Source organism: Ascidiella aspersa, chromosome 4, assembly GCF_963924565.1.
Source record: "Ascidiella aspersa chromosome 4, kaAscAspe10.2, whole genome shotgun sequence".
Lineage (NCBI taxonomy): Eukaryota > Metazoa > Chordata > Ascidiacea > Phlebobranchia > Ascidiidae > Ascidiella > Ascidiella aspersa.
Genome location: NC_139450.1, coordinates 10,509,354 through 10,529,522, shown reverse-complemented (window position 1 = coordinate 10,529,522; position 20,169 = coordinate 10,509,354). Strand labels below are relative to the sequence as shown.

Here is a 20,169-nt window from a genome sequence, read left to right as displayed (position 1 = left end):
ATTAACTTATGATTTTTTGGTTATCTGTAATACTTAACATGCTTTTTAATTTTGTAGCATTTAGCTTAGGAAAGGCATTTTGTTGTGGTATAAAGTAACTAACACTGCAAATAAAAAAATGTCTGGAAGGCAAGGTAAGTTTTTTGCTACTAATAGGTAGTTTTCAATCTAAAATCATGGAAAGTCTTCTGCATTTATTATAATGAAAATTTTTGAAACAAATCTGTGATCACTAAGTTTAAGTAATTGTATTTATAGTTTAAAACTTAGTAAGTCAATTTTACAGTTTTCAAGCTTTTAAATATTAACTGCACAACTGAAGTACACCGAAAAGCCATCGCAGACTCGCCGAATCTGTCGATCTATGATGCAAGCAGAGCAAACCAGAAAAACAACTGGCCTGCAGTGAGGTTCGAACTCACGACCTCCGGTCAAGCCGGGACCGTCGCTCTACCAACTGAGCTATGCAGGCTCAGAGAGGAGCGAGTCGAGAAACAACCATGCGCCAATACTTGCACATTTTGTTAGTACAAGCAACTTCACACTGGGGGATCATCAGTCCGTATCAATCAATCAAAGACACACACAAACATATGTGTTTGATAACATCTGTGATCTAGCCCCTCGGAAGTTGCTTTATGACCAACGATTACGGCTTCCGTATCAATAGTACACCCAGGGGGGCTACAGGGGCTAGATCACAGATGTTATTAAACACATATGTTTGTGTGTGTCTTTGATTGATTGATACGGACTGATGATCCCCCAGTGTGAAGTTGCTTGTACTAACAAAATGTGCAAGTATTGGCGCATGGTTGTTTCGGTCCCGGCTTGACCGGAGGTCGTGAGTTCGAACCTCACTGCAGGCCAGTTGTTTTTCTGGCTTGCTCAGCTTGTATCATAGATCGACAGATTCGGCGAGTCTGCGATGGCTTTTCGGTGTACTATTGATACGGAAGCCGTAATCGTTGGTCATAAAGCAACTTCCGAGGGGCTAGATCACAGATGTTATTAAACACATATGTTTGTGTGTGTCTTTGACTGTACAACTTAAGATACAAATTTATACTGGCTCTCTTACTTATTCTTATAGGTTTGTATTTTGGGGTTGTTCAACATAAATATTTTTCACTGAATAAGTTGTAAATGGTCCATAGACACCATAACACCCAGTTAAACTACTAGTGCAATTGTGTTTCGGGACATACCCAGTGGTGGGATTTAAATTTTTTGTCAGCCGGTTCTATCACAAAAGTCATATATTTCAGCCAGTTCTGTTAAAAAAGTCATATTTTCCGGGAAATAATTAAAGTAGTTACAAGAACAGGATGCAGCCCGCCATACCAAGGTTCCAGCGAATGTTGCGAACTGCGAACCTACTGAATTCCATCACTGCTTACAGCCACTCTAAAAAGCAGCAGTCCTCTCATGACTTGTACTTATGACGCAACAATTAAATTTGCAGACAAACAACACAAAAGGAAAAAAAATTTGAAAAAAACACGTGAGCTACCACTTTAATCTCAAAAATCAATGTATGGAATAAAATGTAAAAATCTATTGACAGTAACCAGTAAAGCTAACCGGGTCGCTGATCTTATAAAATTTCGCGAGATGGTTCTATCTAACTGGTATGAACCGGCTGAATCCCACCACTGGACATACCCTTTCTTGTTCTGTATTAAACATCAAGATATATATCAATTACTGTATAGTGTGAATATTTTTAGCACTAATACATTAGAAATTTTGACCTTTTAGCAATACATAGATATAAACAGTGCATGGTTTGATAAAGTATTGCCAAAAAGTGTTTTTATATATTTTGGCATATATCAAAAAGACAAACAGGTTATTTTAAAAAATGATTGAATAAACAGTTTAGTTGTTGATAAAATGTAAAAATGATTGCAAAAAAATTAACAGCTAGGAAATAATCAAAAGACCAAATAGGTTAACTGCAAATCATCACCGAAAAAACACATAGCAAATACTGTTGAATACATCTGTTCAAATCAGAGATACACAACTATCTGAAGCAAAAACGAAGTTAGAGCTGAACCTAAGGCGATAAAAACCAGGCTGTATGGTGAATTCCCCCTGCCCTTGTATAACGTTTATATATATCTTGAATTAAGATAAATTATAGTTAAAATGTTGATAAGTGTAATTAAAAAAAACAAAAACGAAATCTTGATAAAGTGTTTTAAAATAACATTTTTGAAATGCAACTTTAAAGAGTTCTTACAGTTTTTGTTTATTTTGTTAAGATTTTTGTGCATTAACCATTTTGACTTAAAATAATTTTAACCAGACATGTAAAACATTTTTTTCCCTAATTATGTAACATTTAAAACAGAAGCAATTTATATTCTAAACAGAAAGGAAAAAAAATATTTGTAAACTATTGTAAATAAAACCTAGTAAATGTTTTCACAGAGTTCAATATTTAATTAATTCTAAAAGTCAGAAAACGTTTTTTTCTGAATTTAATTTGATTTAGTATTTACCAATAACCAGGGCCTATTTTGCCCTTAAAATTCTTGACAGCAACATTTAATGTTTCAATTACAGGAGGTAAAAAAAAGCCGCTGAAACAACCAAAAAAGAATCAAAATGAACTTGACGATGATGACAAAGCCTTTAAGGAAAAACAAAAAGCAGAACAAAAAAAACTGGCAGAAATGAGAGAAAAGGCCTCCAAAAAAGGACCTTTAGGTATGCAAAGTGCTATTTTTCTGTTGAAAGGCTTGTATTCAAAATAGTAATAAAATTTAAAAATAATTATACATTATTTGTTTAAGTTTGTGTCCTTTTGGCAATTTTGTAAATAATTTTTAACTAAAATAATCAAAAACACAATAAACATGATACTAGATTAAATAGTTATTACATATTCAGTTAATGTGATGATTGAGCTTGTTTTTGCTTGAATAATGTCTTAATTTCTGGTTTGGTGGTGGAAAGAGCCACCTGCGTGTCATTTTGAATATCCATTTGTTGAAAACCCACATTCACAAACGTTGGAAACCCACATTCACAAGCGATATGTTGATGGGGAAGGCAACAGCAATGGCATGTCTATTTCATTGTAATGTAGATATGTAAAGCCAAGCTTAAGATAACTTTCATCCTACTTCCTTTTTAGAGGGGGTAGCCATTGCGCAAATTTTAAAATATTAATATTAGTAAATCTAAAAGTAAAACTAAGAAAGTAAACTCAAGAAGGAGTAGCTTATTGCTGTACTGATATCTTATTAAATTTTACCTTAATTTCTTTTGTTATAGTGGACTAGAAATTAAAAAAACTATTATTTTTTTTAATTTTTTTAGCCCCTTGTAAAAGGCTCATGGCCCCCAGGTTGGAAACATCTGCCTTAAATGGTCATGCATTATAAGACATTGGTATATTTTTGACAACAATTATTTTCTTGCAAATAACATAACCTTCCTCCCTTTATTATTAAATTGTCAAGCTCAATATCTAGGACAGTGCTTCACAACTTTTCGCCATACTAACAGAGCTAAAATAATTTAGCATAACACCTAAGACATATATGTCAATCGACAATGTACCACAATAGCCAATATTAAAATTAAATGCCTTGAAGGCTTCAAAAAAAGTTTTACTTTCCTTTATCTCAATTGTTCCAAACCTTATGGCGTAAGGCACCCCTCAGATACGAAAAATAGACTGCAGCACCCACAGTAACCGGAATGCAACACCACACAATAGCTCTACACAATGTAGGAAAATTCGATTTATTGTGATATAATCATACACACAAAAATCTCTTGGCACCAAAGCATTAAAAATGGCAGCGTGTTTGGAAAAAAATCTTCCTATATTAGCTTAAGCCTGTCGAAGTCCTGAAAATAGTACCCCCTTACAATTGATGATCAGAAGACGTTAAGGGCTTTTAATAGCAAATTCAAGTATTGGTTTTCTTTGATGCCTTTTTCCTAATTTATTTTTTAGAGCAGCCAAGATTTAATAATACAATGAGCAAAGAAACTAACAATAAGCATAAAATCCCAATAATCTAATGATATTTTATGGGTTTGAATTGTATGCGTGGTGCCCTTAACACTTTGGTATAAAAAGTTAAAACCCTGCTTGTTGAGTAAGGAAACAAATTAAAATTTGACTTCCGGTGCTTTAATATACATAGGTTTTTATGGAGTTTTGGATTTTAAGGAAAGGTAATGCAGTTACACCTGGATTATCGCATAAGGTCAAAATGCCTGACTTAATGTATGCATATTTTTTGTGTTTATTCTCTAAATTGGTAACATGTATGCTTAAAAGTGTAACAGGTTTGTTCCTAAGCAAAAATTTACACTCGCCAGTTGGGCGAGCGGCAATCAATCGGCACTCGCCCGGACAAAATAACACTCGCCAAATTTGTTGGCATGCCGTCTGCAAATTTTTGTCCTAGCGCGGTTATTTCTTGGGTTATCGTTATTCTGTTTTTTTTTTACGTAAACAGTAGTTTTTATAAAAGTCTGGTTGTTTATTTCCAATCACGAATGAACAATTTAATGACCCATAAAGCAGTTTACGCTTAAGACAATGTTTTAGCGAAATATTTTTAACAATCTTTAGTGAAAAAAATAACACTGACAATTTAGTAGCCACGGCCTGCCTGTTTTCAATTTTTCTAAAAATCCTCGCGCTCTCTTTTTTTCGTATTCTGGTTTTTCTGTGCTTGAAGGACGTTTTAACGCAGGTTGTTTCACGCCACAAACAAAACGCCACATTTCGCCTAACACTATAGTTTGTAGCACAAGTAGGCGATATTTTCAAATATCGTAGTGTTCAGTGGAGGTTTCGGTCCCTCAAAACATAAAAAAACACTGCTTACAAATATTATTATAAGACATTTGCATTAAAACTTATTGTTAGCAAGAACTGTAGCAATTGCTCCTAATTTCGCAATACAAACAACTACTGGGTTAAATATTTAAAAATTAACAATGTTTAAGTTAAACGATAAACTTTATGACTATAATGGCGTCTTTGATTGTTTGCCGGTAAACGATTTCTTTTTAAACGGGACAAAATGTCTTTATTACGAGCTTCGAACGTGACTTCGATTAACCTTATTATTTGTGTAGTGTTGAATGTATTTGCGTCTTCGTGTTTAGGGAAATACCTGGCGCTAAGTTATATTTCGCTTAGTAGTGGTGCTTAACACAAGTTGTCCTACACCAACTAATTACATTTCTTGCCGAAGCCACTCACCAGTCGAGCGAGTGGGTGTCAATCGGCACTCGTCCGGAGCGATTTGCACTCGCATTATCGAGCGGGCGAGTGCTTAAGGCCAACCCTGTGTAAGTAAAATGCCTCTGGAAAAAAATTTTTGTGACACACCTGTTGCGGAGCACTGATCTAAGAGCTTACAAACATTGGCCTCTTCTGGTAGGGCATCAAAACGCCCTGGAATTTGACCAAGTTGTACCTCAGTTTTAGTTTACCAAAAGTGTTAAAAACTTTCCTGAATTACCACTTAGACACGAGACAATTGAACCCCAAAACTATACATTTTAATTTTACGTGCAATTTAAAAAAAACTATACATTTTAATTTTAAGTTCAATTTTTTTCAATTTAATGTTAAATTTTGCCCATTCCAATGGAAATTTAAAGCCTGAAGGTGCTGTAACAAAGTTACCCTATACTAAATGGTTTGTTGCTGTCATAATGTGCAACAGCAACACTAGCCGTTATCTGAAAGCTTTCACATTATTTATGTTAATGGGCAAATTTCGCACTGGTTAGATAACACGCCCTGAATTTAAAAGTTCGGCGCCTACACAGTGCTGGCTGAAGAGCCCTTAAATATTTGCAAAACATTATGTGAGTGCGTAGCGTGAAGTCTTATTTACCACTAGTGTTTTGTTTCACACAGTATAATATTATGAGTTATATTCGTTGCTTTGCACTACTTCGGATTAAGAGTATATACCTAATACCCATGTGTATTTTATGGCTCAGTAGATTGCAAATAATTATTTTTAAATACAGCACAAGGTGGAATAAAGAAGTCTGGTAAGAAGTAAGAAATTAAAGCTATCAACAACAAGGCCAAGAAACCATCACTTTACCCACACAAACAGTTTCGTGCTATTACAGCATTTTGAAATGAAGTGTTGCAATTTGGTCACTGGCAATGTTTGCCAGTTGGTCGGTGTTTTAGCTTGTATAAAGTTTCTTTATGTTATTTTATTAAAAGAGAAATATCCGAACGCGCCTTTTTGCTCTAAGTAAGTTATAGAGAAAGAATATTCTAAAAGTGTCTTCTATTGACATTTCCTTGTTTAAACTAAAAACTGATATTTGTTTTTGCAAATTGGATTTATTTGTTTATGTTGTGTCATTTTAACACGAGAAATTTCACCCTTATTTAGCATTTCGAATTAGATTGCTTTTTAGATTTATTCCGTCCGACCTATAGGCCAGGTTTAACTAACATAAAATGTTTTAAATTACCATTAGACAGATTGTTTTCAAGAGTTTATTATTTTACAACGTTAGCCTTTTTTTTATTTAGACATTCTAAAAAATCACGCCTAAACCAATAACCTTGATAAAAATAGAAGTATAACTTAAGTTAAAAACCCAACAATCAAACGTTATCTAGGGCAGGGATTTTCAACGTTCTTAAGCCCCGGAATGCTATGCATAAAAATGGTCTTGCGAAACACCAAATGAAAGTTCTTAAAAGAAACAACAGAAATAGATTTACTAGTTTTTTTGTGCGATACTTCAGCCTGAACTTTAATGTATTATGTCATGTCATGCTTTATCAGGCTTGGCCGTACCAAACAATTGGCATTTTAGTGTACCGATTCGGGCAATCTTCTTCAGGGCAATATTATTGCAACTATAGGCAAAATAATGTATATACCAAACAAACAACAATGGGCTACGTTCTAAACCAGTACTCCGCAACCGGTGTGCCGCGGTGTAAAAAATACTTTTTTACTTGGCGCTTTTTTCCAAAGATACTGTACCGGTATAAACTTCAGTAATAATAATATCCAAAACGTATAGTTTAAGGTTGGTTTAGTAATTCACACTAGACACGTCTGGGGTTAAACGTAAATTTTTTTTTTTAAATCGCTTTCGGATGGGAGCGTCGACAAACGCTGCAACACGTTATTTTGCGCCAGAAGCAAATCGCGTTTAGGCGGGAATTTTGATTGTATGCAATAATTTTGGTAAACTTACTTTCCGCAGACTTAAATAATTAAAAGCTATATGTTACGTTTAATCGAAAAAAGTTGTAGTTATGAAACAAACTCACCTACCAGGCCATTTGCGCGTCTAAACAGTTCTACGAGACGTAAACCCCGTATATTACCCATATACTTGAAACCCATGCCATTTCCATGTAAAATAATAGGCATTTTTATTATCCGCCTCGGTTCGCAATGTAATTATTTTATGTTGATTGTTGTGGGACATTTTTTAACAATGCCTGGCAGCAACAGCAGATCTTATTTTATTTTGACTAAGTTAAATTCAACAAATGTGTCCAACATCAGAATATTGCAAATTTCCCAAGTATTAAGTAAATTCAGTCCCTTTATAAAGTGTTTGTTACATCATAAGCGAACTGAAACAATGGATTTCGGATAAAGCAAAGTTTTTTGACATTTTTACTTATTCGTAAGTGTTTTGTCGGAAAAGGCAGATGTTATTTGCAGAAACGAAAAATCCTGTTTTCTCACTTTAATCGGATTTTTGGCATTACGTTCGAACCGAAGAAGTCTGTGAATTATTTCAAGGCGCTGCAAAATTGTGCATCTTCTCTGTCTAACTCTTTAAGTTCTTATTGGAAGAACGGCAGACCAAACACTTATGGTGCTTATGGCACTGTTTGAAGGCGGATGCTTCATCGCAAAGAAGTAATATGTTGCACAGAAATAACGCATGAAAGCACTGGTTAAATAACCTGTAAATTGTACGATTTTGCTTAGTTTATTTGCGACCTTTCTGCGAAGGATTACGCTTGCTAAGAAAGTTGCATCTTCAGAGGGCTCGAAGGTAAGAAATATAGCTTACTTGGACGTTTGTATGATTAAATTTTAGTTTTTATCGATTAGTAGAATATGTCGAATTATTTTTTTTAATGTCCAAAAGTAGACAAAACAGTTTCCATAATGAACACGAGAGTGGTTGCGTACCTGATATGGGTTTAAAAAACGAATAGGCTACTTCTGTGAAATGTAAGTTTTGTATACGCTTACACTAGTAAGCACCAGAAACGTCTCAGTAGGCTACATACTTTATGAATAAATTCGTTTATTAAAAAAAAATAGTAATTGTGGAACTACAAACTGACTTGCAACGAATTTATTACGCGAGCCGCAGTTTGACCGACGTTGTTGCAAGACTACGGCAGTAACCAAGTTTAGCCAAGGGACTTTGTATTATATGTCAACTTCTCTCATCTAGTTGTTTTATAACCATTTTAGCTACTCCACTTTTGTGCATATAGGAATTTGATTTCTTGCTGGCCATTTTTTACTAAATGCTTGTTTCTTGCAGTATAAAATTTCTAGTTTCGTTTGTAAAATTCTGAACAATTAAAATTTAGGCAATCTTTGAAAAAATAAAATTTAAGAGTTACCGGTAAGTAAAACAGTCAACAATAACAATCTCAACATAGATTGCAAGCATCCTATAGACCAAGGGTCTCAAACACGCGGCCCGCGGGCCGCATGCGGCCCGCGAGAACATTTTGTGCGGCCCGTGTAGAAATTTTGGATTTCCAAGTATTTAACCATATTTAAGAGCCACATATCTTTTTTAGTCAGATTTGAAAGTTAAAATTCACTCCAAAATTGCTTCAAAAAACTGAAACTATACTCACCAAACTTCACTGTCATATCACTTTCAAACGCTATCATTTATGCGGTAAAAGATCTACTATTACGTCACATTGCCTATTCAACTCTGTACAGTTGTCACAATAACGCTGGAAAGCGCTTCAGTCAGGTGTTAGTGTAATTGGTCATCTCATAATGTATAAATTGATTGTCGAGTTGTAGGCTTTGATTGTTCTAGCCTAGTATTGAAATAAATTTCTATAGCTTAAAAAGCTAAATTACACTTGTCTTTTGCTTCAAAAATGAAAAAAAATCACAGACGAAAGAAAAGTTTTTCAAGATAAGGGGGAGGAGTTATATTTTGTCACCGCGGTCAGAGGTACTAGTTATTGCCTTATTTGCCGGCAGAAGATCGCTGTTATGAAGAAGTATAACAAGGGTTTGCACTTCGAAACAATGCACCGCGATAAATAATATGCTTACCAGGGCAAAGTAAAAAAATAAAAAGTTGAACCAGCATTTTGCAAAAAAAGAAGTTTCTTTGCCAATATTAGGCAGTCAACATCTGCAAGCAACTCTAAGATTTGTTTCTGCTGACAATTTGAAGCCCAATATCGAGATTCTTGTCCTTGAAAAAACGCTGCCAGTAAAGTAGCCAGAACAAATAACTGTAGCCTAAAATCAGCCTGCATGTGTTTATATTATATTGTGTTCTTATTTATTGTGAATTGCGGCCCTTGGGCATTTTACACGTCCTCATTTGGCCCTCAGAGCAATTTGAGTTTGAGACCCTTGCTATAGACACTGTAATGTCATTGACCATTGGGATTTCGGCCAAAAATTGGCAATCAAAATTGAGTAAGAGCTAAAAGATTCGTTTGCATATTTCACATACGTATTGCTTACGAAGTCCTACAGAATTTAATCCGAACTTATAAATAATTAGGGTCATCGCATGCCGCGATAAACTACCAAACCTGCCCTAAAAAATATATTTTACCTTAAAGTCCTACAAGCAGGGCGTCGGACTCGGGACTCGACGGAGTCGGTTTGATTTGCTGGAGTCGGACTCGGGACTCGAGTAAGACCACGTAAAACTACCGACGTGCGCATGCGCAGTACCAAATTTGAAAATGATATTACCGCCAACTGTTAATTGTAAAAGCGGAATAGCAAAATTATGATGAATATTTTTTTTCAGTGTTATGTGTCAGTTCTACTTTTTTGGCTAACGTGATCTTGCTGCAGTCAAATAATGTACTGCAAAGAATACAAAACTACTATTGCCATAAGCAGGACTTGACGATTACGCTGTGCATAACCTCGCCGAATATTGGCCTAAAGTTGACCTTAAGTAACTCTGTAGCCCATTTTGTCCAAGGTCAGCACGTTTTACGAGGGAATGTTACTTTTTGCCACTTTACGCAGTTAAGGAAATTGTGAACTCCGCACCTGGCATTACACGTTAGTCGTTCGCCCAATAACGCTTGATTGACACTTAATTATTAGGCGACAAAGTAATTGGTCGCTCGAAAAAACGCTGACACTGCATTCCTAGGTACATGTAAAGCAAGCACTATGAATTTGTCACGGCAGCGAAATGCTTTATCTAAACGTGCCACTCGCATATGTACAACTATAGGCGCAACCATGGCAATAAACCTTTACATTATATCGGTTCCAATTACCCGAAATAAACGGCAGAATTGAATACGAATCCCATTTGGATTTGTTATTTTACCCATATTTTACCCTAAAAACCTAGACTGAGGTTATCAGGCTTATTTGGAAGTGTATCCCACGGACTTCATACTGCATGCCGCTAGTACCGCCAGGTTAAAACATTTTGCTAAAATTTACATGTTTATAAATTAAAAAATTAAATCAATAACAAAATTGCCAGCGATTTTCAAAAACAGACCCATTGAATGTGGCAGCAAGAGCATAATAACTTAAGGCAGCCACAATTATATTTAATTTGCAGTGATTTAACTTCGCATAAGACCTGAAAGCTGCTAGCATCCGTTGTCCAACAGGTCAAAAACACGTGATTTACACAAATAAAACAAAGAGAGAGCAAGAGAAGGAGTAGGCTATTACAATGGATTTCAGAGTGTATGCCTATTTCTTTTTGTGATTTTGCAGTTCCGGCGTACCGGTGCAGATTGCGGCACTGTAACTTGCTATTTCCTTTCATGGGTGCAATTTTAGCAAGAGCGACAACGGTACAAGGCAATATGCTAGAAAAATGAACGTTAGATTGTTTTGTGTATTTACAGCCACTTTGATTGCCTTGTTGGTTTCCTTCTGGTTCCTGCAGTTTAATGATGAACGACATCCAGTTCGTGTAACGAATATTTTATCCCGAGTTTCTCTAAAACAAGCGCTGGACAGGGGAAAAAACATAAGAAAGGTGCCGGTACATAAAGACTTGTATATAGCCCCAAGAAGTTTGGTCTATGATTTAGCAATTAGGAGAATACACCAATTGCTTAGTTTAAAATGGAGCAATTGCTCTCTTGTTGAATTTACTATACATAAGTAGACGGTTCCAGTCCAGGATTTTTGTTTTGGGGAGGTGATGAAATTAATTATTTACAAATGACGTATGAAAGTTAGGTGCTAACATAATGTCATTAAGTTAGCAATCCTTTAAAACTTGACTTTTTCCGTCAAACTTATATGCCGCTGTGCAAATTGAAATTTAGTTTATGTCTAAATGGATTTAAGGGGAAAAGGCGTTCAGGCAAACTGTGAAAAATCGTGCGTTCAAATTAACAAACTTTTATTTAAAGAGACATTACGTATTGAGCATTTATCGAGATAAATTTGAAAAACAAGTCGTTAGCCGTTTATTAAATAGCTATAGGTCTATGAATGAAATAAAACAAACCTATAAGTTTGACTTAAATAATTTGTGAGTTTATATTGTTAACTCTAGCGGTCATTTTGACCGTTTTTTATTTTCAATCGTTTATATCTTCGCTTAGGTAACTGTTAAAATATTTAAACTTCCTCACTAGGTAACCTTTTGATATGTATTTTTGTTTTATTAGAATAATTACCACAGTAGGCTATGAGATGAGATAGGAATCGATTTACGTTAAACTAACGGTCATTTGACCGTATAAAGCAAATTGTAATTTCACGATTAAAATCGCCTTAAACTATAGCTATTTGTTGTGCTGTTATATTAAAACAGTGATGGTACAATTGCGGCAGTTACTGGCAAAATTAGTTACTCGCGAGTTCATTATTTTGAGTCAAAAACTCTCATCGAAATTCGATGGTTGACGGAAGCAGAAAGCGAAAGTAATTCTAAGTAAAGAAAACAAACAAAAAACAAATTCCCTCTACGCAGCGAAAAAGCAGGTTGAAGGCCTACAATGCATCAAAAACGAAAACGTTGTTTGTATATCTCTAGTTTAATTAAACAGAAATTGGGCTTTGAATTAGGACTCCTAATTGCTATGTTTATAATTAAATAACGTAAAACCTATGTGCTAAGCACCAAATATGTATTTTGTTAAGTTAGAGTATCTTGAAGCGGATGGAGACGTTGCAGAACACTTCTCTAAACCTATTTTATTTTCATTAATGTTAATTCAGTTCACCTTCTTACCAAAAATAATATAAGCGTTTTTACCACCATTGTGCAATTACAGGTAATATTGTTTTGGTGCCCTTCAGAAAAAAACGTCAAAAAACTAAAAGACAACATAACTCCACTTAGTCGATCCAGATGTGGTTGGTGCGACATTTCAACAGACCGAAAGCTAGTAAGTTTAAAAACTTTTGTAAGTTATGCGTAAGTTCACATTTATCTATGTATTCAGGGCGAATGCGACATTTTAAAAATCACTTAATAGAATGAACAGTGGGTCGTACTTTAAGTATTTACATTGAGGTGAAAATAAGCAATTACGCTATCCCATAACCATAGAAACCCCAAAAGATTTATTTTTTGCAAGTGACTTGAATTTTGCTATTTTTAAAGTGTTGCTTTTATTTCTATTTCAGTAGACTTAAATAATCATGTAAACATATGTATGGCTCAACGTATCTTACCCCAACTGCGATGTAGGTTCGCTGCAAAATATAAGTTACAAGAGTAAAGCTGACTTAAAAAAACGTTTTTGTTTAGGCCAATCACCCCGACACAGCAGCAATAATATTTAACAACCGATGTATGAAGCGAAACCTTACCCCTTCCAACAGTCAAAGGTACGTTTGAAAGTGACTGAACCAGTTTAATATACTCTACTTGTGTAATAGGCTATTATGGAGACGTTTAAACTCCACGAAAGTCATATGTATGGTATATGGTAGGATATGAGTTTAAATTTCATGGCAGGCCACAATTTTTTAATTCGAAAGGTTTGAGAAAATATTAATAAAAATAAATTATTCTAAATTTAAATTATTTTCTGGATTTACCACTTTGTCCCTAAACAATCAAAACACAATAAGATATTCTACCATCGCCCAAATTGGTTAAGTATAACTTGTAGAATTTTTATATGATTTTAATTATTTTTCCAACTGAACTCTTCCTGTATAATTGCACTTGTGGAAAATATTAAGAAAATGCAAACGTTTGCAATGTCGCATACCGAACTTGTTTGACTGACTTTAACAGAGCAGCAAACTTACAATTCAAATAACAAACTATAAAAAAGTACCTTATTTTTATAGTATTTATAGGCCAGTAAATCTAGGTGAAAAAAGACTCAAACCTAGGACTAATTGCAACGGAAGTTTTTTTTTGCCGAATCATATCAGAAAAGGTTCCTGGAACTCCCCCAAGACCATAAGCATGTTAATATAGGCTAAAATTTTATAATAGTCCTAACACCTTGAGATTAGTCTCTTATGAAAGGTAAGTTTGAAGAACAAAAAATACAATTAATTAAAAACGATTTTACGAGCATATGACGTCATAAGGACATCACAACTGTAAACTTTAAGGTACCAGATCCATTACCACGGAAAACTTTGAAATTTAACAAAACATTTGGAAACAGTATAACATTAATGCCGGTAAATAGTCTTCCATTGGAAATTGCTTATTTTCGAAATATATTTTCACCTATCGAATGTTGTATATAGCCTACCTATAGTTATCTAAACATAGAATGCTATTATGATGTCACATTGACTAACGCAAATAAAGATACAAAGAAGATCAACATTTTTTGTAAAAAAACAGACAAGGCTAGTTTTTTTTTGCTGTTTTGGGCGTAGACGGCTTGATTAAATGCAATATAAAGTTTTTAGTACCGAAAGTAAATTGTTGCCTTTAGAGATGGATCGAAAGTGTATAATGTGGACTACTGCAGACCAACGAGTATAGTAGCAGAACGTGCAGCTGTTGAGGAAACGCCAAGTACCGAAGCAACTCCCTGAAACTAATCTAGACATTAAGACCAAATTTAAAAATGGTTTCCACGTGGTCAGAAGAAGTGATAAAGTTTTGGGACTTTAAAGTTTGGGACTTTTTTTTTTCACTTTTGACCGATCTTGCTAACGAACAAGTTTTTATGAGAAGCGTAAAATCAACTGGTGGATTAACTAGAGGCCGTGGAATGACGGACAAACAAATAATGTATACATGGCTTTTATCAATGCCAACATATGCAAAATTTATTAATGCTCTTCAAGAATTAACTGGTACCAAATGCGGAAAAAACGAACAGCGTAAGGATTTGTTAAAAGCACGTCAAAACCGCGATACGCTCGATACAAACAAATTGATTTGTTTTTTTCAAAGACCGAAATCCTTTTATGTGGAAAGATGTGCTTCGCATCATTGCAACTGAAGCTGACAATGATGTTAACATTTTGAAAGCAAACTCAATTGGCCGAAAAATCCCAAAATTAATGAACTCGAAAAATGCTTCAGAATTTGTTTTTCGGAAAAATCGACAGGCTAAGGTAATAGGGCATAAGTCTATGTGTAAACTTGATGGTGGCGTCATTCCACAACTTAAACGTTTGGCAATTGCGGCGAAGAACATAGATGAAGATGTTTTAAGTTTAAATTGTGTACTCATCCGCCAGCCTTTTTCATATTCCCTTTCGTTATACGGCAAGCATGCATACCACTTTTGGAAATACGTTATGAACAAAATCGAAAATGGTGAATGTTGATATTCCAAGGACCTCCAACCAATCCATGGATGTGGCTGATGGAGGAGCCATATTTCACATACTACCACGGATCCCAGAAATCCACACTTTACGATGAAATTTGTCAAACGTATTGCGAATATATTGTGACTAAATGTAAGTCAGCTCTTGTTGGTTTCGATTGTTCTCTCGAGAAAGAACACATGGAAATACTGGAGTAACTGTTGCATTCCGTGGTGAAATGCTATGTAACATGCGAAAGGAGCAGTTTCTAAGAAATTAAAAAAAAGCAAAGAAATATTAAATTGCTCGGGTCATATCTCACTAAAACAAATATACGGCCTTTCATGCTCCGGAAGATGCTGATCTCCTCATTGGTCAAACGGCTGTCTTGTCTTTTAAAAATTGTAGTTGGAGATGATAAAGATAGTTCTCCTAATTCATCACGCCGGCGTAGATGAGGATAGTTCCTACAAGTTGTATGTTTGGTCCTGCTCCGTAAAGTAACTAATCCAGCACAAAACCTTGCATATCAAATTAGTAAAGTGCCAACTTGAAAAATAAATATCATACAGTTTATTATTCCTACACGCAATACTTGGATGCCACACGTTTATTCGGTATATGAAAACCGAAAGCGTTGACTGTCTTAACGAAAAAACAAAGGGTTCCGTGATTGTGTCTCATTATTCTATTCATCTGCATCGTCTTGTATCGATGTCGTTGAAACCGGATGTAAAGCAGTAGCTCTTCTTTATAATGGTGATGCCGGTGAAACGTTATACCCGTTAAAACACAGAAAATTCCACTTTAAGATAGCTCGCAGTTTTTGACAAAGTGTGCCTCAACATTTGCACCCCACACCCGCTGCTATAAAACATCATAGTGTGGCGACCCTATGCACGCAGTATCCCTTCAGCATAATTGCTGGCGCGTAACAGCTCGAGGGTGACCTAATTAATGTCACACTCGAGTTACCACACTGCAGATGACGAAGCGCACAATTGCCTTTTTTGCGTACGTTTTCATCGTGGTTACGCGGTACATGCTTTGGCCACTTCTTTGAGCGCCTCATACAAGAATCATCGCTACAATAGCATACATACGTATTTTCAGGTTCAAGATCGAGATTTTGTCCTGATTCCAAAAGACTGGGGATAGAAAACATCAATGGAACTTTAAAGTATGTTATGACAAAATAAGAGCAGCTCTACAGAGCCCCCTCAAGACGATACGATGTAATTGTACAGCGACATAATCAACCGTGAAATGTACGTGCAGAAAGCATAATTTGAATGTACGTTTGCATGCGGTCAATGCAAGGGAATGTCCTGTAGAAATATTGTTGTCCAAAAAGAAACATTGGACGATAATCTATAAGTAACAACTGTTAATGACATACATGTTGTGCTTAAAATTGCCCTTAAATGTTTAAAAATTAATAGAAGTGATTGCGTAATTTTCTTTAGTTTTAATTGATTAACTCTAACCAGTGATGTCATAATGATGCCATATCATGTGTGGTACTAATATCACAAAATAGTGTTTTGTGCTTGCGCTTAGTGCGAATTTTACGGTAAACACAGGATTTTTTCTTAAAGACTCCTTAACGACGTCATAAGTTGATTTAATCGTTTGACCCAATTAAGTTTTTTGTTAACAATAATATATTCTATAATTTGAGACCCATCTCGGGTGTGAGAAGCACTGTAAAGTTTTGAAACTATAAGGAATATGAATGACGTCATTATGACGTGTTGGAAACATTCATTTTTCGGGGACATTATTTGGTCGAGTTCCTGGAACCTTTCTCGTCATGAATCAACAAAAAAAACTTCTGTTGCAATTTGTTTCACTTATTTCACCTTGTTTACTGGCCTATTACATATCCACCTAGGTATTTACCATGATTGTAAGTTTCAAATGCTGCAGAAGAGCTGATCAACTATACATCTGGCACAACATGGAATCTCCTGCCTATACAAGAGTGTGGAAAGATGAAAAAGCCATACATCTGGAAGAATTTGAGAAAGGCTATTTTAACGACACGATTGGTTACAGGTTGCTCGGTTGGATAGAATCTTAATAAAATCAATCATCATTACATGTTTAACTAAAAGTTTTGTTAAAATTTCCAAGGAATGGTAAAATATAAGGTATAGAAGGTTTTATGTCAAAGCACAACATTTTTGTTGACTAATCAACAGAGTGAATTAAAACTAAACAAAGTTGCAACAGAAAACCGAACAGCTGTTAAAGACTGCTCAATGAAGTTCTCGAACAAATATCACACATGACCAGGGTTTTTTTTAAGGTTTGGTTTGGGTGACCGCTAAGTAGTTTTAAGAGACCGCAAGTGTTTCATTTAAATACCAAAAAGTTGAAAGTTCAAAATTTGGGAAACCGCTGGAGAAAACGGTCCCCCAAAACACCTTAAAGAAAACACTGCACATGACATTGTTTCTTATGGTCTAATTTTTTTCATATTTATGGGCTACAAAATTTCAAATTTCGTATATAAATCTGTGTCATATCAAAAATTCAATCGTAAGTGGAAAAAAAAAAAAAAAAAAAGTCAATTGAACCAAATGTATTATTCCAGATTATGACGTTTGTAAATAGACATTTTTTTATCAATTAAGTCCTTATAATTATTATGATTTGAACTTAACGTTTCCCTGTATATTTCAGACATGTGTTTCGAAAAATACAGGCTTCTATGGTGAATATAATATAGTTCTAGGGGGCCAGGTGACCATGGCCCCTCCAAACTGTATATTTTGCCTATTTTAACTACATATAGACTAGATGCTCAATGTTTTCACGGTCCGCGCAAATCGGATTACGATTTTAGTAGGCCTATGCTCATTTCAAAAAAATTGTTTTTTGATAACTTAAACGACATTAAGGCGTTTTTTCGCTCTGCGCGAATCGATAAACTATTTGTAATACCTATAGCTTTTGTATTAAAAGTAGCCTAACACCTATGCAACATAAAACTTTAACAAACTAACAATTTGTGTAGTGTTCTTAAAATAATAACTTGTTTGTACATTTCGTTTGTAACAGCCTATCGGTAAATTGCTGTTTGGGTTCACTAAAATGGTTGTTTGATCATTTGTAATACGGTTTTAACATTACCTTTAAAACTTCCCAGCATTCATTGTTGGTTCGATATCCTTCCACGGCTGATCCTTTTAGGTTTTTTTTTTTGTATTTATAATATGAATAAAATTAGAAAGTCGATTTTGCTCCATAGTTTAGCACTTTGTTTACATTAGGCGTATACGTCGGCTAAATTACTGTTTAAAACATTGGTTTTTGTCAACAGCTCACTTTTGCTTAGAATGATTATTATGGAAATTTACAAACCCGTATTTTTTGGAATTATAACGAATTGCATACTTTTAAACATCGTTAGCTTTCTAGAAAAGGGTAGTCTATAATCGCTGCACTATGGTTAGTTGGTAATGTGCAGCTGATATATAAGTCGTCTAAAATCTAAATCATATATGTTGATTTCAGACGCGATTCGGGTTTTTCCGTTACTTACCGCGGAGCTCTACTGATGGACAAAGTAATGACAGAGAATCAAGACATTTTGCAAATCCCAAAATCAATGTTTGGTCTTTGGGTAGTAAGCAATTGTGCTGTTACTAATGGTGCTCGAAAGAGAATGCTTATTTATAAGGAACTAAAAGAGGCAGGCCTTCCAATAACTGCATTGGGAAGGTATACGTTTTATTTTTTCACATTAAGCATCCCAAGGTTTTATTTAGCGAAGTTGCCCTTTATTACTGTGTCAAAATAATATTTTTGTTCAAATTATAGTGTTGCATTGCATTGACAACCTACAATTTTTTACGTTAATGTTGAACTGTGTAAATAGGTCTCAACATTTTTTCGCAGATGTTTCGGGAAGCATATTTCTGTACTAAGGGGCACGCGCGACTTTCAGCGTTTCGTGTCGCGCTACAAGTTTTACTTCGCCTTTGAAAACTCGCACCACTGCCGCGACTACATAACCGAAAAGTTTTTCGAGCACGGCCTTGCCTCCGGTACGGTGCCAGTGGTGTGGGGATCAAGGCGCGAGGATTATGAAAGGATCGCGCCCCCGCACTCCTTCATACATGTCGAAGACTTCCCGACGCGCAAATCACTGGCGGCCTACCTCCGATACCTCGACAGAAACGATAGCGCCTATCAGACTTATTTCAAATGGAGGGACGAGCTTAAGTTACAGATGGATTCTCCCGCGTGGTCTCGCAAACACTTCCCACACCCCATTTGTTCCGTTTGTAGATCACTGCACGGAGTAGATGTACCGAGATCAAATGGCTGGCCGTACCGACCAGATACCGATGGTTTGTTGGTTGTGGCCAGGCGGACGGTAAAGCATCGCGTTGTTAAATCTGTCTATGATTGGTGGTATAAAACTGAGAGTGCAGAGTGTATTGAATACTAAAAACATACAGAATGTCAAGCAGAACGATTTATTTGAATATTTTTTTTTAATTTCATTGAGATTTTCCCTGGGTTTTGTGTTTATGTAATCACAATCAGGTATAATTCAATGGTATAAACAGTGCGAAAACTGCCCATATCTAACAACTTGTATATCTGACTATAAGTAGAAAAACAAAATAAAAATTACATTGAAAATTTCCTCTATTTGTTTGGAGAAAATTGGTAGGGCTTCGTTTTAAGTTGGAGGGGTGTACCTCACAACACCAAAGCCACAAAACTAATAGCTTTTTAATTACTGCAAAGCGCGAACAAATTGCTTAACTGGATAAGTTTTGCGTAGTTATCAATTTAAAAATTGCCGGTTTAATGGTCACATAGAAGAATGGAGTAAAACACTTTTAATCATTTATCTAGTTGGAAGTGACAAAAATTGTACTTTGGTTATAATATCTGGTGTTCAACAATGTTTTGCTTATTTATATATAAAAAAAACATTTCCCAACCGGTGCACCGCGATGGAAGGTTGCCAGGAGCGCTTTAGTCCAAAAGAAAAAGTTATAACACCTTCGTTTGTATTTTTTACATCTCTCTCCGCTGAAGTCGAATCGAGCATATTATGGTACTTGCAATGTAACTACATTCGGAGAAAAATGCAATGCAAGAAAATGCAATGTAACTACATTCGGCCCATTTAGTTAAAAAAATCCAAACTTTTTTCGTCGCGTGCCAAAAAATA

The 20,169-nt window shown here is 35.3% G+C and overlaps 3 protein-coding genes across 3 annotated transcripts; all 3 read left to right on the top strand.

The window, feature by feature from the left end:
• Nucleotides 1-55: 55 nt before the first annotated feature.
• On the top strand, nt 56-6,405 carry LOC146147149 (translation machinery-associated protein 7-like). The gene is made up of 3 exons (XM_083388397.1): nt 56-134; nt 2,575-2,718; nt 6,028-6,405. Exons 1-3 carry the CDS (start codon nt 119-121, stop codon nt 6,060-6,062), a joined length of 195 nt encoding a protein of 64 aa, XP_083244523.1. The 5' UTR covers nt 56-118; the 3' UTR covers nt 6,063-6,405.
• A 4,658-nt stretch (nt 6,406-11,063) lies between these two features.
• On the top strand, nt 11,064-17,451 carry LOC146147148 (uncharacterized). Its single transcript, XM_083388476.1, has 4 exons — nt 11,064-11,250; nt 12,503-12,616; nt 12,982-13,061; nt 16,899-17,451. Exons 1-4 carry the CDS (start codon nt 11,086-11,088, stop codon nt 17,050-17,052), a joined length of 513 nt encoding a protein of 170 aa, XP_083244602.1. The 5' UTR covers nt 11,064-11,085; the 3' UTR covers nt 17,053-17,451.
• Nucleotides 17,452-18,466: 1,015 nt separating this feature from the next.
• LOC146147147 (glycoprotein 3-alpha-L-fucosyltransferase A-like) lies at nt 18,467-19,560 on the top strand. The gene is made up of 2 exons (XM_083388391.1): nt 18,467-18,698; nt 18,876-19,560. Exons 1-2 carry the CDS (start codon nt 18,535-18,537, stop codon nt 19,429-19,431), a joined length of 720 nt encoding a protein of 239 aa, XP_083244517.1. The 5' UTR covers nt 18,467-18,534; the 3' UTR covers nt 19,432-19,560.
• Nucleotides 19,561-20,169: the final 609 nt, after the last annotated feature.

Coding starts and splice junctions, on each gene's coding strand:
- LOC146147149 (XM_083388397.1), top strand. Junction 2,719..6,027: donor CTCCAAAAAAGGACCTTTAG/GTATGCAAAGTG, acceptor TTTTAAATACAG/CACAAGGTGGAATAAAGAAG.
- LOC146147148 (XM_083388476.1), top strand. CDS start 11,086: ATGAACGTTAGATTGTTTTGTGTATTTACAGCCACTTTGATTGCCTTG. Junction 11,251..12,502: donor GGGGAAAAAACATAAGAAAG/GTGCCGGTACAT, acceptor GTGCAATTACAG/GTAATATTGTTTTGGTGCCC. Junction 13,062..16,898: donor ACCCCTTCCAACAGTCAAAG/GTACGTTTGAAA, acceptor CAAATGCTGCAG/AAGAGCTGATCAACTATACA.
- LOC146147147 (XM_083388391.1), top strand. CDS start 18,535: ATGGACAAAGTAATGACAGAGAATCAAGACATTTTGCAAATCCCAAAA. Junction 18,699..18,875: donor CCAATAACTGCATTGGGAAG/GTATACGTTTTA, acceptor ATTTTTTCGCAG/ATGTTTCGGGAAGCATATTT.